The sequence below is a fragment of the Protopterus annectens genome, chromosome 6.part0 (genome assembly GCF_019279795.1).
Source record: "Protopterus annectens isolate FY-2018-M chromosome 6.part0, PAN1.0, whole genome shotgun sequence".
NCBI lineage: Eukaryota > Metazoa > Chordata > Ceratodontiformes > Protopteridae > Protopterus > Protopterus annectens.
In genome coordinates, this window is record NC_056737.1 from 915,167,711 (window position 1) to 915,189,947 (window position 22,237).

A 22,237-nucleotide genomic window follows, 5' to 3' on the forward strand; every position below is an offset into this window, starting at 1 on the left:
AATTTCTGCATAGACACAAACATGGTGTATACAGTGTCGTTCATGTTTTTGTTTGTTTCTTTATGAATGGAAGAAAGTATTGCAATAACAAGAACTTCTTCTTTCTACAGGTTTGTATGAGTCTAATAAAGCTACTCCATTACCTAGCACATTCTCCACTGGGTTCAGTGGCCCTTTTGGATTTTCAGCCAAGGCAGTTTGTTTTAGTGGATGGAAACCTGAAGATAACAGATATTGATGATGCCACTACTGAAGAACTCACCTGCACAGAAGACAGTGACTGCAAATTAGAATTCCCAACAAGGAATTTTACTCTCAAGTGTTGCCCTAATGGAAAGTGTCAAGGAATCAATGCTAAAAGGAATATATACAATGCATTCCGGTAATATCAGAGCTACTGATTTTATAAATGTGTATTCTTACTCAAAATTGATATTACTGCTTTAGAGCAGTTAAAGAGCAATTTTTGTTTGAAATGATTGCTGACTTAACAAATGATTATGGTAGTGTGCTGATAACATATTTTATCCTGTTGGCCTGAGCTGATTTTGTTTTTATCTTTGAAAAATCACTTAACCACATCAGTGTTTTCAGTTATACTTGGAAAAGTTCTAAGCACAAACAACTTTCTAAATTCTGAGTGTTATTTTGCCTCTGTAGCTGAAAAGAGAGTTATTTCATCTTGTAAAGTGCCGATTTGCAGAATTCTAATGCTATGTTTTGACATTGTTTCAGATCATTGACTGAACCATGTCAACGAAAAGTGTGGAATTTTCAGGTATGGAACTCCAAGCCGTCATGAAGTTCCTCTTCCTGCAAAAGAAAACCACGAATGTACTATGATGCAAACATTGAGTGACAAGTGCCCTTCTTACTCAACTGTGAAGAAGTGGTGTGCAAGCTTTCAGTGTGGAGATTTCGAGACCAAAAATGCAACAAGGTCTGGGAAGTCTCAGACAGTGTCAACTCCTAAAATTGTTGACTATGTCAATTACCTGATTTGGCAGATCAGTGAATACTGGCTAAAACAGTTGCTGAAACACTATGGATATCCAGCGTATGTGTTGGGTTTCTAATCCATGAGCAGCTGGGTATGCAGAAGCTGTCAGCCAAGTGGGTGCCCACATGTTTGAATGCTGATGAAAAAAGATGTCATGTGAACATTTCCATGTTGATTTTGTGGCATTTTTGCTGAGCTAGTGCCAACTTTTTGGAATGACTAGTTACTGTTGATGAAACATGATTACACTGCTATGATCGTGAGACAAAGCAACAGTCCATGCAATGGCGGCACTCGGGTTCACCAAGGCAAAAGAAGTTCAAGACCCAAAAGTCAGCAAGAAAGGTCATGGCCACAGTGTTTTGGGATCAGAACATGTTGTAATGACTGACTATCTTCCAGGGGACCAGACAGTTAATGAAGTGTACTACTGTAACTTGCTGTGCTGATTAAAGGAGGCATTAAAAGAAAAAAGGAGAGGGAAGCTGCAGAAAGGAGTTCTCTTTTTGCAAGACAATGCACCTGTTCATAGGGCTGGCAAAACGATGGATATTTTGACGAAATTGGGGTTTGAGTACATAGACCATCCACCCTACTTGCCAGATCTTGCTCCACCTAATTATTTCATGTTTCCAACCCTTAAAAAGAGTTTGAAAGGGTGGCAATTTTTGAGTGATTCAGAGGTGATTGCAGCAGTGGAGCAGTATTTCAGTGAGCAGACTTCAGACTTTTTTTTGGCAGGGTTGCAGAAACTTCAGACATGATCTGCCAAGTGTGTTGAACTTCAGAGTGAATATGTTGAATAACTTGTAAGCTTCATGGGTCCATGTCATTCTGTTCTTTTCAGGCTTAGAACTTTTCAGTAGCCCCTTATACTAAACCTTTATAATTAACAGAATAATTAAAACAAACATGATTCCATGGTTTACTACCCCATAATGGTCACTTGGAGCAGCAAAATTAGAGTAGAGAATAGGAAGGACTAAATGCTGTATTAGTATTAGATTGTCAAAGTGACTCCCAAGCATAATTGTGATACTTGTAACTGTGAAAAAAGCTGTCAAATAACAGGTGCACAGTGAATGTAAAGAACTGTTATTCTGTTTTAAAGTTGTTTCTTGAAGGGTGGGGGGGCAAGTCCCCTGCACTTACCCAGTGTGGATGGGGCTATATCCATGCATGCACCTAAACTCCAAGATGGGTATACCTTGGAGAAAAGAGAGTACTCTGGAGCACATCGATTTTGGGCTTAGTATATGCAATTCCCCATTTTCACACATTAAGTCTACCATTTGAATGACTCATATTTTTAAGTCTTAGCATTTATTTATTTTATTTATTTATGTACGTTTTGCTGACTGTATTAATCACGCAGGACTAGCAGCCTCTTTTTCAGGGGAGACCCAAAATAGGATTCGTACTAACTGGGGAAAGGAGGAATTTGGCCAGGTCGCTGGCAGAAGTGCACTACTCTTTTTCATAAGTGTTTGTCATTGGATGTTTTACGTTCACCTATGCTACGATCAGTGCAGGTAGGTGGGACATCACTTTAACATCTCATGTGAGGGAAGACATACTCAGGAGTGCAGGATCTCCCTCCTGCTGTGCTGTCGTATCACTACTGGAAAGTTAATCCAAACATCGGGTTTAAGAATAGAACTCATTGTCAAGGGCAAGTGTGCGACCTGTTGAGGCATTTATGTGGACAAAAACTGTTATTATTACAAGTGATATGTTGTGAATATGATTTCCAAATGAAGAATTAAAAAAAAATCCTAAAAAATCTAAGATGGAGACAAACAATTGTGTTGGATACTTGCGGCCCAGCACCTACATCCCAGCTGACAAAATATACCAAAAAGGGCCACTGTGTGTCTTTTATTTATCAGTTCAGTGAATCTATCTTCAGTAACAGACCATTTTGTAGAAATTTGCAAACTTACCTTGACATTGTAAGAATTCTTCCCATTTACTGAGAAGCAGTGACCTTTTAACAATCTGTAATATCTCTCTATAGATACATCTCTCTCTCTCTCACTTTCTCTCTCTATAGATATGTATATATGTGTGTGTGTGTGTGTGTGTATATATATGTATATATATATATATATATATATATATATATATATATATATATATAGATAAATGAAAAGCTTTCTTTGTTTTCTTTTATTTTATGTATAAAACTACACATTTTGCATTTTCATGTTCACTATCATAACATAAAAAGGTTGCTTAAATTTATGATGTTCTTTTGTCTCCAAGTACTTGTTATGGCTACCCTGGCTGTACAAATGCTATCCATTTTAAGTTAGGGAATTAACATGTACAATTGTTCTTTTCTTCCTGAACTGGACTATTGTCAGCGAATAATTATTTTGATCTCAGCAATTTAACACTGCCCAACATAACTGCTTTCTATGCAATATAATGTTTATTCCACAAATTCCCACAGAAGATGAAAATCCAAATGTGCCATGTTTTCCTTGGTCATTTTCAATTCAAAGTATTTTTTCTGCATAGAATTACTAAATTGCAGAGAAACAGATGGTAAAATAGCTTGATTTTTCTATGAAGTGGGCCTGTATTTTAGACTTGTGTCATGAAATTAATATTATGGGGAAAATACACATGCTGGCAATGTAAAATTAGGTATTTTAGCTCTTCCATAATATGCACTTTGTTATGAAGGCAAAACTCAGGGGACTTATGATACTATATGTACTGCTTATACATTATTTTCTTTTATAGTACATATAAAAAAGTACTGAAAAGTCTGATGAGTTTGTCAGACAAAGTAGTTTGTTTTGCTAGCATGTGCATTTATTTATTTACATATTTATTTATTTATCTTTGAAGATCATTTAAGTTTTCTGGAATGATTCATCAGTTACTTTACTTGAAAATGTTTAGTTATCTGTCATTTTACTTGTTAAAGTTTGTATTCATTGTTAACGTGCACAGAACTCAGCATGTTGTGTGGGAAGAGGCCACACTTAGGCATGTTGCAATTCATAGCACCCACTAGCTGTACTGAGCAAGTAAAACATATTCACATGTAACATATCACCTATCCCTAGCTAACCAGCAGCTGACAGACTGTCTTTGAGTGGGCAGAGGTATCATACAGGCACTGGCTGGTATGTATTGCCCATGAGCAGGATCAGGACAAATGCATGGACTTTCTATACTGGTTCACAGCACTTACTATCTTAGTTACACAAACCTTTCATTGACTAACAGCTGATACCTTTGACATATCACAGGTGTCAGCCTGTGAAGTAGTCAGTTCTTTCTTCAATACACTACTTCAGCATAGATAAGGGAAGTAGGCAGGATAGATCTGTAACCTTGGGATAAGGATTGTCTCTAAGAGCTAGGTCAGTTGGACTTGGGAGTAAAGCATGCTGAGCATACACTATGGCAGGGCAAGGCATCACTCCCCTTGCCATGCTCCTCCCTCTTGGGGTGGCCAGAGGAACAGCAACAGCAACTCTGGCTGTGTATTGTGGCCTTCCTGTGAATCTTCTTGGAAGTGATGGGGGCTGGTCCTGCATCATCAGGCAGCTAGCAGCTGACTTAGAACTGGTGTAGATCAGGGAACTCTGACTATTTAATTAAAGCAAACCATTACAAAGGCATGAGACAAGTGTTGCTGCAATGTGATTTCTACCTAATGCTCAACTATTAAAGTGAAGAAATTCAGTGATGCACAGGTAAATGGAGGGTGTAACTATGACTGTTTTAAGATAGTTTAATACCTCATCATCTAATTAGTGATGCACATGAATGGATGAACAAAATTCCTACTGGCCCTATGTACTATCTCTTGAAATCACAGCTAAGGGATTGGCCTTGGCAGAATCAGTGGGTAACAAAGACCCTGTTGAGCTTGGCTCTAGTGTGGCACTGTGAAGCGACATGAGAGATACAGAATAAGTGGGAGGCCTTTCCCACCAATGAATACCACTACTTTTATCATTTTTTCACTTACTGTGTGAGGTGGTGGGGGTGAGCCTGTATAATATATGGGAATGACCCCTTCTGGGGACAGTGTTAGGTGGAGAATTTGAGTGAGACAGGGCACCTGCCAAAGAGTAATGCTGGTGGCCTAAGGTGAGCTCAGGGAGGACAGAAACCTCCCATGGAGTAGAAGGGAAAAAGATCTTGATTTTCAATTTGAATGCAGATTGTGAAAAATGAGGCTTCATGATCATTTTGGCTTTTTCGGTTTTAAGCAGGAGGTGTCAGAAAAGTTGCCACAGTGATAACTGGCTTGTGGCAGCCAAGCATTCATATCAGTGTTGCTTTTTGATCCTTCAATATCAGCTTTTCATATCATTATGAAGCAAAATTCACCATGCATCGGATTGTTCACCCACTAACAGGGAACATGAGTTCGGATTAGGTTATTGTGAGATGGTTTAGTTTAACCCTTCTGATGATGTGTTTTTGCAATAGTAATCTTGCTCAGAATGAGAGGAACTGCAGATTCAGACATTTGGTGTATATGTTTCTTGAACACACCAGAGGAAAGAACCATCAGCATGTGTGACTTCAGTAACATTGCCCACCTTACCATAATAATGGATGTTGTAAATTTCCCAAACGTGGCAAAAAAGGCCGCACCTGGTGCTTGTGGACTGTGTTACCTCAGTAGGAAAGACTGCCATTATGTCAGCTGCCAACAACACACAGGGGTTTGATAACCAGTGTGTCTGCATAACACCCTGGCAGTCCCCATGAATTCTACGTTTGGCATACAAGCAATCTATTTCCTCATTTCCGACACAGTGAAATTTCACAAGTCTGTGTAGTTGGTAAGTGCAGGCACTGTGCTCATCAGATGTGTACAGTGCTAAAAGCAGTACTTACAAATACCTATCCCACCCAAATGTTACTATTGTGTTACAAGTGTCAGATAGCAGTTGGAGCAGTGGTTAGTTATGCCTGCACAGAACCCACTCAATATGGTTGAAGAACAGTATAATACCACCCATGTGCAAACCAGAAAACAATGTGAAACATGTGATCAGCCTGGTGAAGAACAACTTCTGTTGTCAGGATACAAAGTAGGGCACTTCAGTATTCAGATGCCACATCCTGCATATTTATACAATGCTGCATGCTACTTAACATGGTTACCAGGAAGCATGCACATCAGCCATCTATGTCATACAGAACAAACATAATGCACATAGTGTTGGTTAAATGCTATACTGGGCAGTGAATGATTGAATCATTCTGTATATCAGACATTTCCACATACAGTGCATAGGAGGTTAGGTGCTCTGGGACACAATCATCATTATTTACAAAGAAGCCAATGGATACATGTACATGCGGCATGATGTCACAACCTTGGTGGGTTGCCATGTCACTGCAGGTAGAGATGAGGGTCTTATAGCAAATGATACTCATAGACATTGTTTTCTGATTAGAGGGAAGTTTGGAACCATGGGACCATAACTAAGGTGCTGCTAAGTGACATAGCCTCCCATTGCACTGCTGTGGCAATTGGACCTGTAAGGAGTCTGCTGTTGCGGTACCCTTTTCCCTGGATGGTGTCAGGTGCCTCTACCCATGGTGTGTGATGGTGTAGTAAGTCGCCCCTTGACCTGCAGAAACAGACTGCGTATCTTACAATAGCCTTCCTGTATGAACATCTCATTAACATACTGCAACCCCGACCACAGACAACACTGCTAGATGGGTCACTAATGTTTACACTAGCTATTCTCTGCTCAAAGATGGATATTATTGATACATTTTATATTATTTTATTGGCATTTGTTTACTAGGAAAGTTCAACTGAGTAAGGAATCCATTTTCAATGAAGGCTCAGGGAGAAAAAGCTCCACACTGGTACAAAATGTTACAGTAATACATATATTATTGCAGTAATGGACTATTTAATACAGTTTTATAATGGTAAAAACAATGCTTCGTTAGGGAAAAAAACAAAGACAGTGTACTATTTACATATATTGTACATGCTTATATAATGGGAAATTTAATGAAGTTATGCTGTGATAAAATAAATTCTTGGTTAAGCAGAATATGAAGTAAGTGATCTATTGACATATTTGTCAAAGAGTAACATTTTAATAGTTACGGTTTTAGATGTTAAAAGGTTGTAGACCGTAGGAAGGCACAGGGGATGTAAAGAGAGACTGTGTAGGAGTTAAGAGTAGCAGCAGGGTGAAAAATCTCATCTTAAGTGTGGGGGAGGAGTGGGGCTTTAACCTGGAGGAGAAGAATGGGAGCAGAGCCATGTACAGGCTAAGAAATTGTTAAGATTGTTTGAAGCTGAGGAAGTGAGGTAAAACCTAATTCCTCTTCCAGCATTTAGCAGCTAAGTATGACAGACACATATGCAACCATAGCCGTCATGAGACCCATCATGGCAACGTGCCTGAACTCCATGGTCTTACCACAGCAAGGCAGTGCTGAGTGACATTCTCAAAGAAGTCATACATGGCATCAGTTATCCATGCTAGCATGAATACCAGCAGAGTGTGCCTACATGACAGCCCTGTATTTATGCTGATTAAGCCTAGGCACCGCCTGCATAACAGGGGCCGGCTGTGACAAGTGATAGTGCTGGAGCTCTTGATGGGCTACCTTACATTTCATATACACACATAGGAGCAGTGCACTTCAACATAGGATGCAGTGCGCTGCAATGCTGGTGCAAGCACAGAGAGAGCAGTGCTGTTCCTGTTAGCCTTGCAAGAGGCTCCACAGTGGGGATGTGAATGTTTATGCTTTACAATCTATAGGCCAGGTGTGGCTGAGGCTATATGTTCACAATGAACAATGGGTGAAGGGCTGCCAAGGAAAGAGTAAAAAAACAGTGTCTGTGAGTTATCTGACTGTGACTCGGTGTGTGTCTTGGATCATTGTCATACCCTGCATAGGTGCTGACATCAGCCTATAGTCCTGATGCAGCTTGTCCAAGTGTTGCATAACAGTGGCGCATGGTATGTTAGCACACAGCACAAGGCAGTGCACAGTGAATCTGAATACCCATACTACATGTAAGGCCTTGTGTTGTGCATGCAAACAGTGGTACAAAATATATAGGTATAGAACAGACACATACTTATGCTGCCATTTATGTGTGCCTGCACATGTGCTTATAAAAATGTATGCAATAGTATTTGTGGTCTGTCTATACACCGTATGTGGACTAACGCTGCTGCTGTATATGCATTCAGTATGGTTCCTAACCTGTTATATCTCCCTCTGAGATATAAGGTTTGGCTACACCCAAAACCCATGCTCACTCCAGATATGACACCTGTGCCTTTAATATCTCCATACAGAACTCCTACTTGTCAGCTGATATTGTGGTGCAAGGTTGCCCCCATTGCCCTTCTGTGGCTACCTTCTCAGTGGTATACTGCATTTCTTCTTGAAATTCAATCTGATCATGTTGGGGACATGTCTGAGACATTGCTAGGTGTGTAACTGTACCAACCTGCAGCATTTTGTTGTCCTGATGCCTTAAGCAGGATGTCATTCTCAACTTGGCTGAAGTTGTCTAAACTCTGCTATCCATCCCCCTTGAGGACATGATGACACTCATGGAAACAAGAGAAATAGCCATGGGTCAGAGACTGCTGAAGCCAATAGGCTACTAAATGCAAACAGTGGTCTTCTATAGGTATACTCTGCATTACAGGGTTGGACAGAGGTAGCAACACGGTAGATGCCATTATATGCCATGCTAAGGATAGTAGGTCACTCTGTCGACACTACAGGCTAGTGTTAAGCACAGGCATGTATGTATACAGCTAGAGTGGCTGCCTCACAGAGGACCACATGATGTGCATGGTAAGGCTGGGCTTCACAGGCAGCATATATAGAGGCCATCTAAGGGGTCACAGCTGACAGTGAGCTAATGGGCTATGATCCTGAGGTTACAGACATGGATGCTCACTACAGATGCCCCTGCAGAATGTGAATCTGTGTAAGACTGGATTTTGTAGTAATAAGCAGTCCTAGTATTGGGCTGCCTTCCCACAGTTATAGTATAGATATATAAAGGGTCTATATTGCAAGCTCAAAAGCCCTAATAACCGAATACAAAAACGCTGACACATATTCCGTGAACTGCGAATATACTGAACGCCCTAAACCGTGAAATTCAAAAGCTCAAACCATCATACTTACCCCACCCCACCACCTGCTACAGACTACCTACCCAAACAAACTAAACAAACACATACATACACTAACCAAAGCCCTACTTCTAACCCTAAACTAAACCTTACTTCTAACCCTACACTACATCTTGCATATACCACCATCTATGCGCTTACCTTAACCTGCACCCTAACCCTAAGGTCCGTAACTATCGCACATTTACCTTAACAAGCTATAAAACAAAATAGATAATCTACACACATACACGTAACAAAACCCTACATCTAACCCTACACTAAATCTCACATATATTACCATCTATGCACTTACCTTGAACTGCACACTAACCCTAAGGTTTGTAACTATCGCACACTTACCTTACGGAACTATACCATGGAAGGGCCAACCATGATGATTTGACGTTTCGGATTTCGCGCTTCAGGACGATTGATGTTTATGTGGTTCGATGGAGACGTGTAGGCATTTACATATTCGGGTATGTGCATCTTCGAGGATGTAATAGGGAACCATATATAAGTACATATATCATGTTTGAGTTTTATGCAGGTAAATGATGGATGGAACCTTATCACATATTACCCTATACATTTATACCCTGTTGCAAGGCAAGAGCTTAAATGTACAACACACCTGAAAAACATACCTTATCAGACTATTGTAGAATACAGTCTTCTTAGAAGGACAAATGCACCCTAAATCCAGTATTTCCTTTTGACAGAGTGCAGTTTCCTCCCTGCATAATGATCCCTGTGCATCAACGTATTAAAAAGCATGATTTGGTAGTTTTTTTTCATCTGGCATTTATCTGTCCCAGGCAGCTTTCTCACTGTAAGTCATGTTTAATGTCAATGAAATTTAACAATACTTTCTTTATGAATGTTTCTCTCTTACTCTTACATCAGTTCAGGTATTACATTTGAGTGTTTCTTGAAAAAGAAAATGCACATAACACAGTACCTGTAGATGTCTTTTATTTAACATGCACTGATGTTATAAAGCTACATGAGCTAAACACTCTTGTGGTTTATGGTTGCATTCTTTATATCCTCTGGGTCTATAAACCCATGGTGTCTTTTGTAGTCTGAAAGTGAAAAACCTTGATTAACTATGGAGATCAACTTCACTAATAAGCTGAATTTTGCAAACCAAGATATATGATATTCTGGCTGACCCAGGAATGAAAAGAGGAAAAAAGGACCTGAAATTCACAAAATTTCACTTTTTAAAATGTTATGCTGTATCAATTATTTAATTATGTTTCTGTAAGCACTTGTCATGTACTGTGTATCACATATAAAGGATACAAATATTTAAGAATCACTGCAGTCCAGATACTGTCACTTTTATTGAGGAGTCTCAAATGTTACTTTGTAATCTTAAGAAGAGAAACTAGGGTGAGTTAACCTCATCAACTTTGCCCTCACAGTGCATATAAAAGTGGATAAAAGGGAGCTTTCCAAGAGAACATTGAGATGTCTGCTCCACATGAAGACATTCAAGGTTAGGAAAAAAAAAACAAGGAAAATTAAAAATAATTACTTATTTTGCTGCAGACATTTTTGTATTGTGCAGAACTTCATGGCAAGATAAAAACAGTTTGTTGTGCCCATTAGTGGTCCTTTAAAGTATAAAGAAAAAAAACTCAGTTTGAGACCTTCACAAGTGTGAGTTTAAAAAATGCAGCATAGTCATACAATCCAAGAAAATTTATTGCAATCCACTCCATCAAGCATTTTTGTCCTTTCACACTTAATACTGGGACTTCATCAGAACAAACATAGTGTAAATACAACTTCCTTATGAACCCTGCCCAATTAACTAATATGGTCAACTCATCAACTTTTAAAAATATATGCTACTATAAAAATGTTAAAATAAGATTGTCATGTTACTTTTATATACCCAAAACAATTCCTGCATCTCATGCCAGTAGAATTATATATATATATATATATATATATATATATATATATATATATATATATATACACACACACACACACACACACACACACACACACACACACACAGACACACACACACACACACCTATTGGAAAAGTTAAGTGTGAAGGGATGAAAGCGCTTGATGGAGTGGATTACAATACATTTTCTTGGATTTTATGACTATGCTGCATTTTTTGAACTCACACGTGTGAAAGTCTCAAACTGAGGTTTTTTTTTTTTTTTTATGGTTTATTTTTCCTCTTTTTCTTGCTGGTTTTCTTCTTGTGGTCCTTTAAAGTATGTTACTCTTCTGACATATACTTGCTTCAAGAAGTATTGGTGCTGCTGCTCCTTTTTTCTGGTGTGCATTTGACATTTCAAATAGCATTCTTGCTTAAGACCCAGTTATATAATTGTCTGCATGGTAGGTATTCAGATGGGGTTAGATTCCATGTTTGTCTGAAATTGCTACATTTTGGTGAAAAGCATGGGTAATGACAGATAGCTAGGCCCCTCCGCACACAGTTGAGCTTCCATGCTTGAGGGCTCTTGCATACTGCCTGTACATGTACATGTGTTATGCTTCACAGCAGTGCTAATCTGCACTACTAGGGGTTCAGAATTTATATTTTCAGTATTAATCACAGACCACCATCTTGTTTTACATGTTCACCATGACAATAGCTGCCAGTGCTAATGTTACTCAGAGAGTACTTGCCTGGTGTGCTAAAGGAAAGCAAGATTGTGCTTATTCATGCATATAAACCAGTTCAGATAGCAGCTTCTGGGTCCCCATCCATTTTGATAAATGCATATCTTACTTGACCTGATCAAGCTTTTGACTAAGACAGCTGGTAGTGCAGGCACCAGTAGAACTACTAGAAGTGCTATCATCCTGAAGATCTCTGGTACTGTAAAGCAGAGATTAGGCAAGGATGCCATTAATGGCAAAGTCGATATTTGACAATGATGCTGATTTTCAGACTGCAATTGTAAACATTTGTTTCATTCATTCAGAGCAGTGTTCCTAATAAAGGCTATTTCCATTAACAGATACCAGGGGATACTATGTGGGCTACTGGGATTGAGTGTATCTTCTTTGTGCCTGTTGCTTTCCTATATGCTATGGCACTGCATCATACCGTAACACATAGCTATTCAGTTGTGAGGTTGTCAGCACCATATCAGCTTTTGCTATCTTGCATTCATAAGTGGAGCTGTAGCTTAGTAGTGATGTGGTGGGTGCATTTCCAGGTTTTTGCTATCTTGTATGCACTTAGAAGTATAGTTTTGCACTGTTAACTGTATCTCATGTAAGTTTATATAAGAAGGTTGGTTTGTCCATTTTGCCTTTTAACATGAGTAGAGCAAGAGGTCTACCATGTTGGTTACCAGAGGAGGCAGTAGACTTTCAGCACAGTTTGTTTATTTTCATATTATCCACTATCTTGTACTATATTAATTGTACAATTTGTAGAACATATTCACTTATGTCAAACTTTCGGTTGTGCATCCCTGCTGCAGATCATAATGAAGCCAATGAGCTGCAGGTACTTCATCCAGTGATAGCCTCGCCCTGTTTGTGTCTGCAACTGTGGTGGCTGAGACAGCTGGAAGTGTCTCACTGGGGGTGGGGGTGGGGGCCAACCTGTCCATGGCAGGTAGCCTGGCTCAGATGCCTGATGCAGACCAGCCATCAGTGCGGTTGAGGTTAGAGGTGCATAACGAAGTTGACAGCATAGTGTCCTGCTAGCTAGCCACTATCATGTCCATCTTGGATCATACTGCAGATGTTGAATGGCATACCTCTCCTATCAGGCAACCAGAGGAGGGTGTGGGCCCTGCTATTGGCCATCCTGTCCCATCTCAGACATTTTATGGTTCATACTAACATCTCCCTAGTTTGTTCAGTAGCCACTACTCTGTACCTCAACTTTCCAACAGCTAGCTGTACTTCCGTCTTATTTTGCCACCACCCACCCCTTGCGCGTTGTCCATTCCTCATCATCACTAAATCATCCACTGTCTTTTTGTCTCTGTCCAGCTCTTGTCTTTTCCTCTGACTGTGTGAACATCTGCCACTGTTTTTCTGTTTGTGTGCTGCCCCTCACTTATCCTCCACTTTTCCTCCTCCTGTTTCCCTATTACATTTTCCATCATTCCTTCTTTTGCACATATATAATGTAATGTATTTATCCCCATAAAAATGCTCCCTGCTTCTCTCCTGTTTGCTTTTCCTTTAAAATTCCATTCTGTATGCACCTGTACTGTCTATATGCTTCCATTCCTACTGTCATGTGCTCCCCTTTCCTTTGCTTTCTTAAATGTTTTAAGTGTTCAGGTCACTGGATACAAGATAGCAGGTGTCTACACTATGATGTAACTTACTACTAAACATATTTCCTGATGCCCTGCTCCAGCATTTGCTAACTTGCTCTATCTCCTGCCACCGTATCTTGCAAGGTTCATGCTTGCTTGGACGCGAATGCTCCATTGCCCTATACCCTACTTCATGCTCTGCTCCACTGTGGTTGGGTTGTGGCGGTTTAATATTGCTTCTATTTCTACATCAGAGCACAGCTGGTTGTCTAGATGCAGTTTACTACCATTTGGATATTCCTGTGCACTTTACACAGCAGAGTATTGCTACAATGCAGTGTGAGCCTTGCTCTGGCATGCAGCCCGGCTCTATAAATCCCAGCATAGGTTAACACACAACACTGAATTATTGCAAGTCTGTTTTAATGAATAGCCACCGTATGTCACATTGTTTGCCATATTGTTCTGTTTTCTGATTATAATTATTACATGGTGTACAGAAGGACCGTTGATCTATTTTTAATGCAAATTTAAAATTAACTCACTACTGTTTATATAACCCCACTTACCTTTGTGGCATTTAAGATATCTTAGGCTTACCCACACCAAGCAGTTTAAAACCAACTTGCCTGTTTATATCAGCTACACTTTTGGGGATATTTATAAGACTGCTTTATCTTATACTTGCCAGCTAGTAGTATGTGTAGTGTAAATAAACATTCCCCGCTTAACCTATGGCAAGTACTAATTTAGTGGCTAAAAAAACATATGCCTGCTGATTACATGCAGTAACTGCAAAACAATTCCCTTTTACTATAAATATTTGTCATTAAATACAGACTACGTTTGACTGATACATTTAACACACCAAATTAAGTGTAACAATTTAAAGTTAAACTAATGTAATACCTTGCAATACTGTAGTCATAATCCAGTTTTATATCTTGCTGGAGTGCCGTACGTATTGTGCAACATATTTTTTTTTTGTAGTTGAGGCTAATGTGCCAAGTATAGGAACACAATTTGTTTTAAAAGATTAGTTTCCCTGAGAAAAAATGGCTGCTTTTTAAAACATTGATAAACCACTTAAGCATGTTTAAACTTTGCTGTCATAATACATGTAACCACTCAGTAACATTGATATTTGTTTACAGGAATTGTTTTGAGGCTGCAGTACAAAATCCTACACCAGCCTTTGACAGCTTTTGCCTGCCACAGCAAATGCAGTGTAGTGTGTTTCTGAATTACATCAAGATCCAAACGCCACTGCATTTCATCAGTGAAGCTTTGACATCCATTTGTTGATATGTTTCTTTTTCATTCAATGCTCACAGTTCTTATACATTTTTAGTTTTGATCAATTCACTTTGTATATATATGCATTTCAGGAAACATTCTCGACAATACTTTAATCGGGATTCTCAGATTACTGTTTTATCGGAACATGTCATTTTTTTAACCCATCCTATAATTTAGTGTTCTGGCCTATCTGTCCAATTCATTATGCTCATTTATGTACATTCACATTAATCTGAAGGCCCATAGGCTCACCTGTTTCCAAGTTTCTTGCACTTTCTTTGCTGGGGTGAAGGATGAAATGTACACAGTCAAGGCCATCTTTCTGTGTAATGCCTTTTTATATTCTACCTGTTGTTGCCCTCTGTGACAATTCCAGATGTGAAGTAATTGACATCAGTGTAGGATGTGTGCACTTAATTTAATTTATTAACATATTACTTATTCACTATTTGTTAACCTGGTAGGTGTCCTGGTCCAAAAACCCTTTTCGTGAATAATCAAGGCCATTTGGCTATGAAAACAGAATGATATAGAGGTAAAAGTCACATCAAAGAAAATGGGTATAAGAATGACATTTAGTTATACATTTTTACAGGGCATACTTGAGAAGTTATAAAGTTAATGAATTATACACATATATTCAACAAATGTAGTATTCCTTCAGTCTAAGTGTACAGATTTGCAGACTGTAGCATGGTTGTAAGCATGTTGTGTACAGATTTGCAGACTGTAGCATGGTTGTAAGCATGTCATGTTGTGTAGAGATTGCAGACTGACTGTAGCATGGTAATACAGATTTGCAGACTGTAGCATGGTTGTAAGCATGTTGTGTACATATTTGCAGACTGTAGCATGGTTGTAAGCATGTTGTGTACAGATTTGCAGACTGTAGCATGGTTACAAACATGTTGTATACAGATTTGCAGAGTGTAGCATGATTGTAAGCATGTTGTGTACAGATTTGCAGACTGTAGCATGGTTATAAACATGTTGTATACAGATTTGCAGACTGTAGCATGGTTGTAAGCATGTTGTGTACATATTTGCAGACTGTAGCATGGTTGTAAGCATGTTGTGTACATATTTGCAGACCTAGCATGGTTATAAGCATGTTGTGTACATATTTGCAGACTGTAGCATGGTTGTAAGTATGTTGTGTAGAGATTTGCAGACTGTAGCATGGTTGTAAACATGTTGTGTACATATTTGCAGACTGTAACATGGTTGTAAGTATGTTGTGTACAGATTTGCAGACTGTAGCATGGTTATAAGCATGTTGTGTACAGATTTGCAGACTGTAGCATGGTTATAAGCATGATGTGTACAGATTTGCAGACTGTAGCATGGCTGTAAGCATGTTGTTTACATATTTGCAGTCTGTAGCATGTTGTAAGCATGTTGTGTACATATTTGCAGACTGTAGCATGGTTATAAGCATGCTGTGTACAGATTTGCACACTGTAGCATGGTTATAAGCATGTTGTGTACAGATTTGCAGACTGTAGCATGGTTATAAGCATGTTGTGTACAGATTTGCAGATTGTAGCATATAATTATAAGCCTGTTGTGTACAGATTTGCAGACTGTAGCATATAGTTATAAGCATGTTGTGTTTTTGCAGTCATGAAAATAGTCACATTTGCTTCCCTCATGTATTTTAACATTGTTTTTTTTAAGTTATTAGGTTTTGTTAAATCCCTGATTTGTTGCGAGAGAATGTTTGCAGCAGCTGGTGCTGTCTTTTGAGAATGATTTTTCCATCAGTGTCAATGAAACTTTGGATGCCTGTAGTGCTGGTGTTGGAAGTCCATGGATGTTCCTGCTGGAGATATTAACATTAAAACTCTTACTCTAGTGCTGACTTGTAAATCTCATGACCCCCCACTTCAGTGCTGTTGGACATTATAAAAACTCATGCCTTCTTCCTAAGATAAAGAGAACTGTCAGTCATATAAACCTCTCCTTGTCTGACACTCAACAACATGGGCCATAGATCAGAACCACTTATATGGCCTTTATTGCACTGAAGAGTAACTAAGGTGGAGCCCGAACAAGGTCATTACATTTTCTCTTCTCTTCTGAAATTTTGCAACCTAAGTGTATGCCCAGAATCATTCACTAGCTCCAATTATGTAGTATCCTCAGTTTAGCAATGTTTTTGGAAGCAGAATTTTCAGTGAGTGCTCTTATTACCTTATTAATGAGACAATGGCTGGCTACTCCTACTGCACTATGCACCCAAGTGTTGCATGTTGTTTCTGTCTGGGCTATTTCCGAAATAGAGTATTCTAGCTATATACAAAACATGATGTGAATATTTTTACCAGCTGATCTAAATGTCAGGCAGTCACTACAAGGCATGTAATGTTGCAGTTACCTCAGAAATGCATATTAGGAGTATAGCTGGAGTATGTGTGCCAAGATATCTGTATTCTTGGGTACACTCCTTAGAACAGCTCTGAGTGGACAGATATTTTTTTATAAAATATGCTAGTGAAGCTTTGATGTTTCTCCTATGGCCTCCTTTGTGCAGCTGTATCTATCTATTTTTTTTCGTTGTGCTCATGGTTTCCATAACCTTTGCTTATGCAGTTACCTGAAATCAGAATTTAACATTAACATGATGATCCTCGAGTACCTTGTGCACACAAAGCATTTCAAAGGTTCTTCACCCTGTAGACACCTCTCAAATGCCTTGTTGCATGTATCCATGAACTCTCGATCCAGCACCTCTTCTCTTAGCTCATATCCCACTCCATAAAAAAAAAAAAAAAGAGAGAGAGAGAAAGATTACTTTTTTTCATATTGAAAGTGTAGCTTGTTCATACAATGTGCTGCACCTCCCTTTCCTGTTATTCCAGTTCATAGCGACCCTTTCATATCACACCAACTTTATCTTGTTTCCTGTGTCATTTCTATTCTCTGATATGAAGCATTCTTGTTCTTGCATTCAGTGGTCATATCCTTTCACATATATCGCAGACACGTTTCAGTTGAATTCTTGTGGACTGCTTCTAATAGCCTGATGCTTCTTTCCTTATATGGCCTCTATAACAGAGCAGAGTAACTGTGGTGGAGTCTAAACAACATCCATTACTTTTGGAACATTGTCTCTGCCTCTGAAATGTAGCAGCCTGAGAATACACCCAACATTTTGGTTGCTGCTGCCTGTTGCTCTCGTTGTGTGCCTGGGTGCCCACTATTGCTGCGAGCAGCACCCCAGCTACCTTTCCTGCATGTTTCTGTTAGTTTCACTTCCTTAGCTAATTCCTCACACCAGGGTTCCTTAGCTAATTCCTCACACCAGGGTTCTAATAATTAAAGTAGTTCATAGTTCATAGTTTAGTACTAGGCTAACTTCCCTTGTGGGCCATTTTAAGCTTAGCCAATTACCTCATGTGAGAATCAAACTCTGTACCTTGTATCTGCAAGGTAAATACCCAAATCATTATGCCAACGTCCCACAGTAGTTTGATTTGTCTCCATCGAATTTCAGTTGCTTATAGATTTATAGGTTCATAGGTGTGTACTAGGCTAATGACCCTGGAGCCTTTACAAGCCTAGCCCATAGAAGTTCCCTGGCATTGTGCCCCCATTGTTAGTTTCCAGTGCCTCTATCAAGCAGAGCCACTGGAGTGATCCCCAGGGTGAACTTTCTATTTCCATCCACTCATCAAGATTTCTCTTGAAGATGGCCAGTGAGATGCTCTGCTTGACATGCATGGGAAGTCTATTCCAGAGCATGAGCAGTCTCTGGGTTATGAACCTGTCCATCCAGCATGTTCTGTTGATTGTGGTAATGAGGTTGAGGTCTCTGGAACGTGCAATGCAGAGGGATTGGGATTTCTTTGGATATAGCATTTCTAACAGAGCTGGATCATACATGGCATTGTAAGTCAAGCAGAGATCGCCTCTTAGGAGACGATATGAGACAGAGAATAGCTGAAGTTTGTTTTAGTCTGTCCATGTACGATATGTGTTTAAGGCCTAGGATCCTCTTTGTGAGGTACTTTTGTGGCCTTTCCAGCTGTTGCATGTGTCTAGTGAGGTACATGCCAAATGGGGCATTATACTCGATGACTGGCCTAATGAGGGAAGAGTAGAGAGAGATGATGACCTCTTTCTTCCTGGATGCAAAACCCTTGGTAATGAGATGTGCCACATAGAAGGACTTTCTGACCACAGTGGCAATGTGGTGGTCGAAGGAGAGGTTGCTTTCAACCTATGCCCCCAGATCTCTTATAACACCTTCAGTGTTCAGTGGGCTCCCATCAATGTGGTAATTAGTGGGAACTGAGATTTTCCCAAAGGGGATGATGACGCATCTTTTGGCATTAAGTTTAAGGCCATGGTTTCGAAACCAGTCATTGGTCTAGGTGAGGCCATTCTGTAGGATGTCTACATCACTTGGGGAGTTAATAATGGCTCTCAGCTTGCAGTCATCTGTGAACTTGGTCAGCTAGAGTCCTTCTTTGTTGGCCTGGACTTCTGAGGAGTAGATGTCAAACAGGAGAGGACCCAGGGCTGATCCCTGTGGGATTCCACTCATGACTGGTCGGCGCTCTGACTTGGAGTCTGCTATTTTCACACTGTGGGTTCTATCTGTGAGCCAATTTGCAACCCACCTAGTCATATAGAGGTTGATGCCTAGTTTGGTGAGTTTATCAATAATTCCTGAGTGGAGAATGGTATCAAAGGCCTTGGCCAGATTGAGGTAGGCTGCATGAACTGCCTTGCCCTCATCCACAGCTCTGGTGACTGACTCAAAGAAGACAATCAGGTTGAGCATGCATGATCTACCTTTCACAAAACCAGATTGCGTGGGATCTATTTTCGATATCCTTCCTCAGATCATTCCTCTGCTGTAGATCACTGATCAGGGTGATCCTGTTATCTGTTCTTCATACACGTCTCAAATAAGTACTCAAAACACTATGAGACTCATGACCAGTCCCCATGGCACTTTGGAAGTATCCCTGTGATATATTATTTTAGCATTCTCTTTCTAACATGGATGTCTGCTTTTCAGGCTATCCTGAAGTCCTAGTCTACTGTGCACTAAACTTTGTAGCCTGAAGACAAGTTATTTCAAGCAAGTACCTAAAACACACTACCATACCATGTTTATCTATGCATTCCACTTCACATCTGTGGTCCTTTGGAAAAGTTTTGTATTACAGAACTAAATGAAGGAATTTTTGACCTACCTGGTTAAATGCCCCACTCATTTTTGTAGATGTAAATTGATGATTAATACCCATATGTATTATAGTGCTCCCAGACTGTACTTGTTGACTTGCAGTGCATGGAATGTCTGATGCTTATTTAAAGCATAATTGGGGTTACCCTTCCTTGATTTATAGCAGATCAAGGAGCATCTTGTGCTTACCTCCAGTATGGTAATGTTTTACATCTGGAACATGTGACCTTCCCTTGCCAGTGGCAGTATTTGCTAACAGCAGTATTAACTGAATCTTTTCAGTCACAATCCTTTTCAGATATTTAGCTAATTAACATCAGTTCAAGGTTGGAGTAATATGCTATGGTAGAAACTTTCTGTAAGTTATTGTTTTTTTCCAAGATGTCATAAATATCTTCCATTTTCTGGATGTTGCAGTATCACCAGCAGCAAAAACGTGCACTGTGCTCCTTAGAATGTATAAAGTTGGATCCCATGTTATATACAGATAAATAATAATCTCATATCTCCTATCTCTTTTCTAGATGGTGAATTCAGGTATTTATTGATACTTGCCTATCTACCTGCAACAGTTAACTCTTATCATAAATAGTTTTGCAATTGGTAATAACTTTCCCCTCCTTGGACAATACCCACAAGTATGATGTCCCCACTGTCCACCAGGGATCATGACAGGGAACACCCCTCCATCAGACACTCCCATAAAGGACTACATTTAGGGCTTTATTCCTCTACACTACTGGAGTGGCTAGGAACAGTTTATTTTCCTTTAAAATACTTCTTCCTTTCATATGTCATGCTAATGAAAGCCCTGTGTGAATTTTACTGTGCAGTAAATACAAGAGTTGTCCTTTTTTAAGAGAGTCATGAAGGTAATGCTGTTAGTTTTATATATATATATATATATATATATATATATATATATATATATATATATATATATATATATGTGTTAAACATATATATGTGTACAGATATATATATATATATATATATATATATATATATATATATATATATATATATGTGTGTGTGTGTGTGTGTGTGTGTGTGTATGTATATGTAGTATAAATACATGTGTGTGTGTGTGTGTGTGTGTGTGTGTGTGTGTGTGTGTGTGTGTGTGTAGATATATATATATATATATATATATATATATATATATATATATATATATATATATATATATATATATATATATATATATATATATATATAAAACTTATGATGTATATAGCAAATTTTTAAATCAACTCCCATTTATTATTACATTTAAATAAATACAAAACATAGGAGATGATTTCCTTATAAGAATGTATGCATATGAATTTAAACAATTGTGCCTATTCTGCTAATATGTAGAAGATAACAAAGGAAGAGCAAACTTGATGTTTTATCCGAATAAGACATTTAGTGCTCTAAACTAGTGGATTGTGCTTCTGATAATACTTGCAGAGCACTTAATTCTTTTAAATTACTTAGTAACTTAAAATATAATGGATTTTAGTTGATGATATTACAGTAAGTCACCTAACTTATACTTCAAAATTCTGCAGCTGAATAAATTACATTTGATTTGCAGAGAATGAAAGTTAAGTCACATATTGTTTTCAGCTCTGTATCCTCTGTGTTAAGTAGTTGGTTGTGTTAGTCAGGAGGACACAGACAATGGATCCCAGAGACACCACAGAAGCCACAGAGGCACCCCAGTGGAGGACTGAGGAAAAGACACAGTGGAGGAACAGAAAGGAGGACAGGACACCCCAAACAAAATGGAGGGCCAGAGACACCCCACAGTGGGGAGACCCAGGACCAGGCACGACCCGACCAGACACAGTGGACAGCCACACAGACACTGACACTGAAGACCCACAGGACACAGCCAACATGGAACTGAAACACAATCCTTTTCAGATATTTAGCTAATTAACATCAGTTCAAGGTTGGAGTAATATGCTATGGTAGAAACTTTCTGTAAGTTATTGTTTTTTTCCAAGATGTCATAAATATCTTCCATTTTCTGGATGTTGCAGGATCATCAGCAGCAAAAACGTGCACTGTGCTCCTTAGAATGTATAAAGTTGGATCCCATGTTATATACTGATAAATAATAATCTCATATCTCCTATCTCTTTTCTAGATGGTGAATTCAGGTATTTATTGATACTTGCCTATCTACCTGCAACAGTTAACTCTTATCATAAATAGTTTTGCAATTGGCAATAACTTTCCCCTCTTTGGACAATACCCACAAGTATGATGTCCCCACTGTCCACCAGGGATCATGACAGGGAACACCCC

At 39.1% G+C, this 22,237-nt stretch overlaps 1 protein-coding gene across 1 annotated transcript in view; it reads left to right on the forward strand.

Annotated features, from left to right (window-relative positions):
- LOC122804604 (extracellular tyrosine-protein kinase PKDCC-like) overlaps positions 1 to 22,237 on the forward strand; it is a 103,371-nt gene that overhangs the window by 46,058 nt on the left and 35,076 nt on the right. Inside the window, exon 3 of the mRNA XM_044074566.1 lies at positions 111 to 382. Within this exon, the coding sequence (XP_043930501.1) occupies positions 111 to 382 (272 nt within the window). The remainder of the gene's footprint in view (positions 1 to 110; positions 383 to 22,237) is intronic.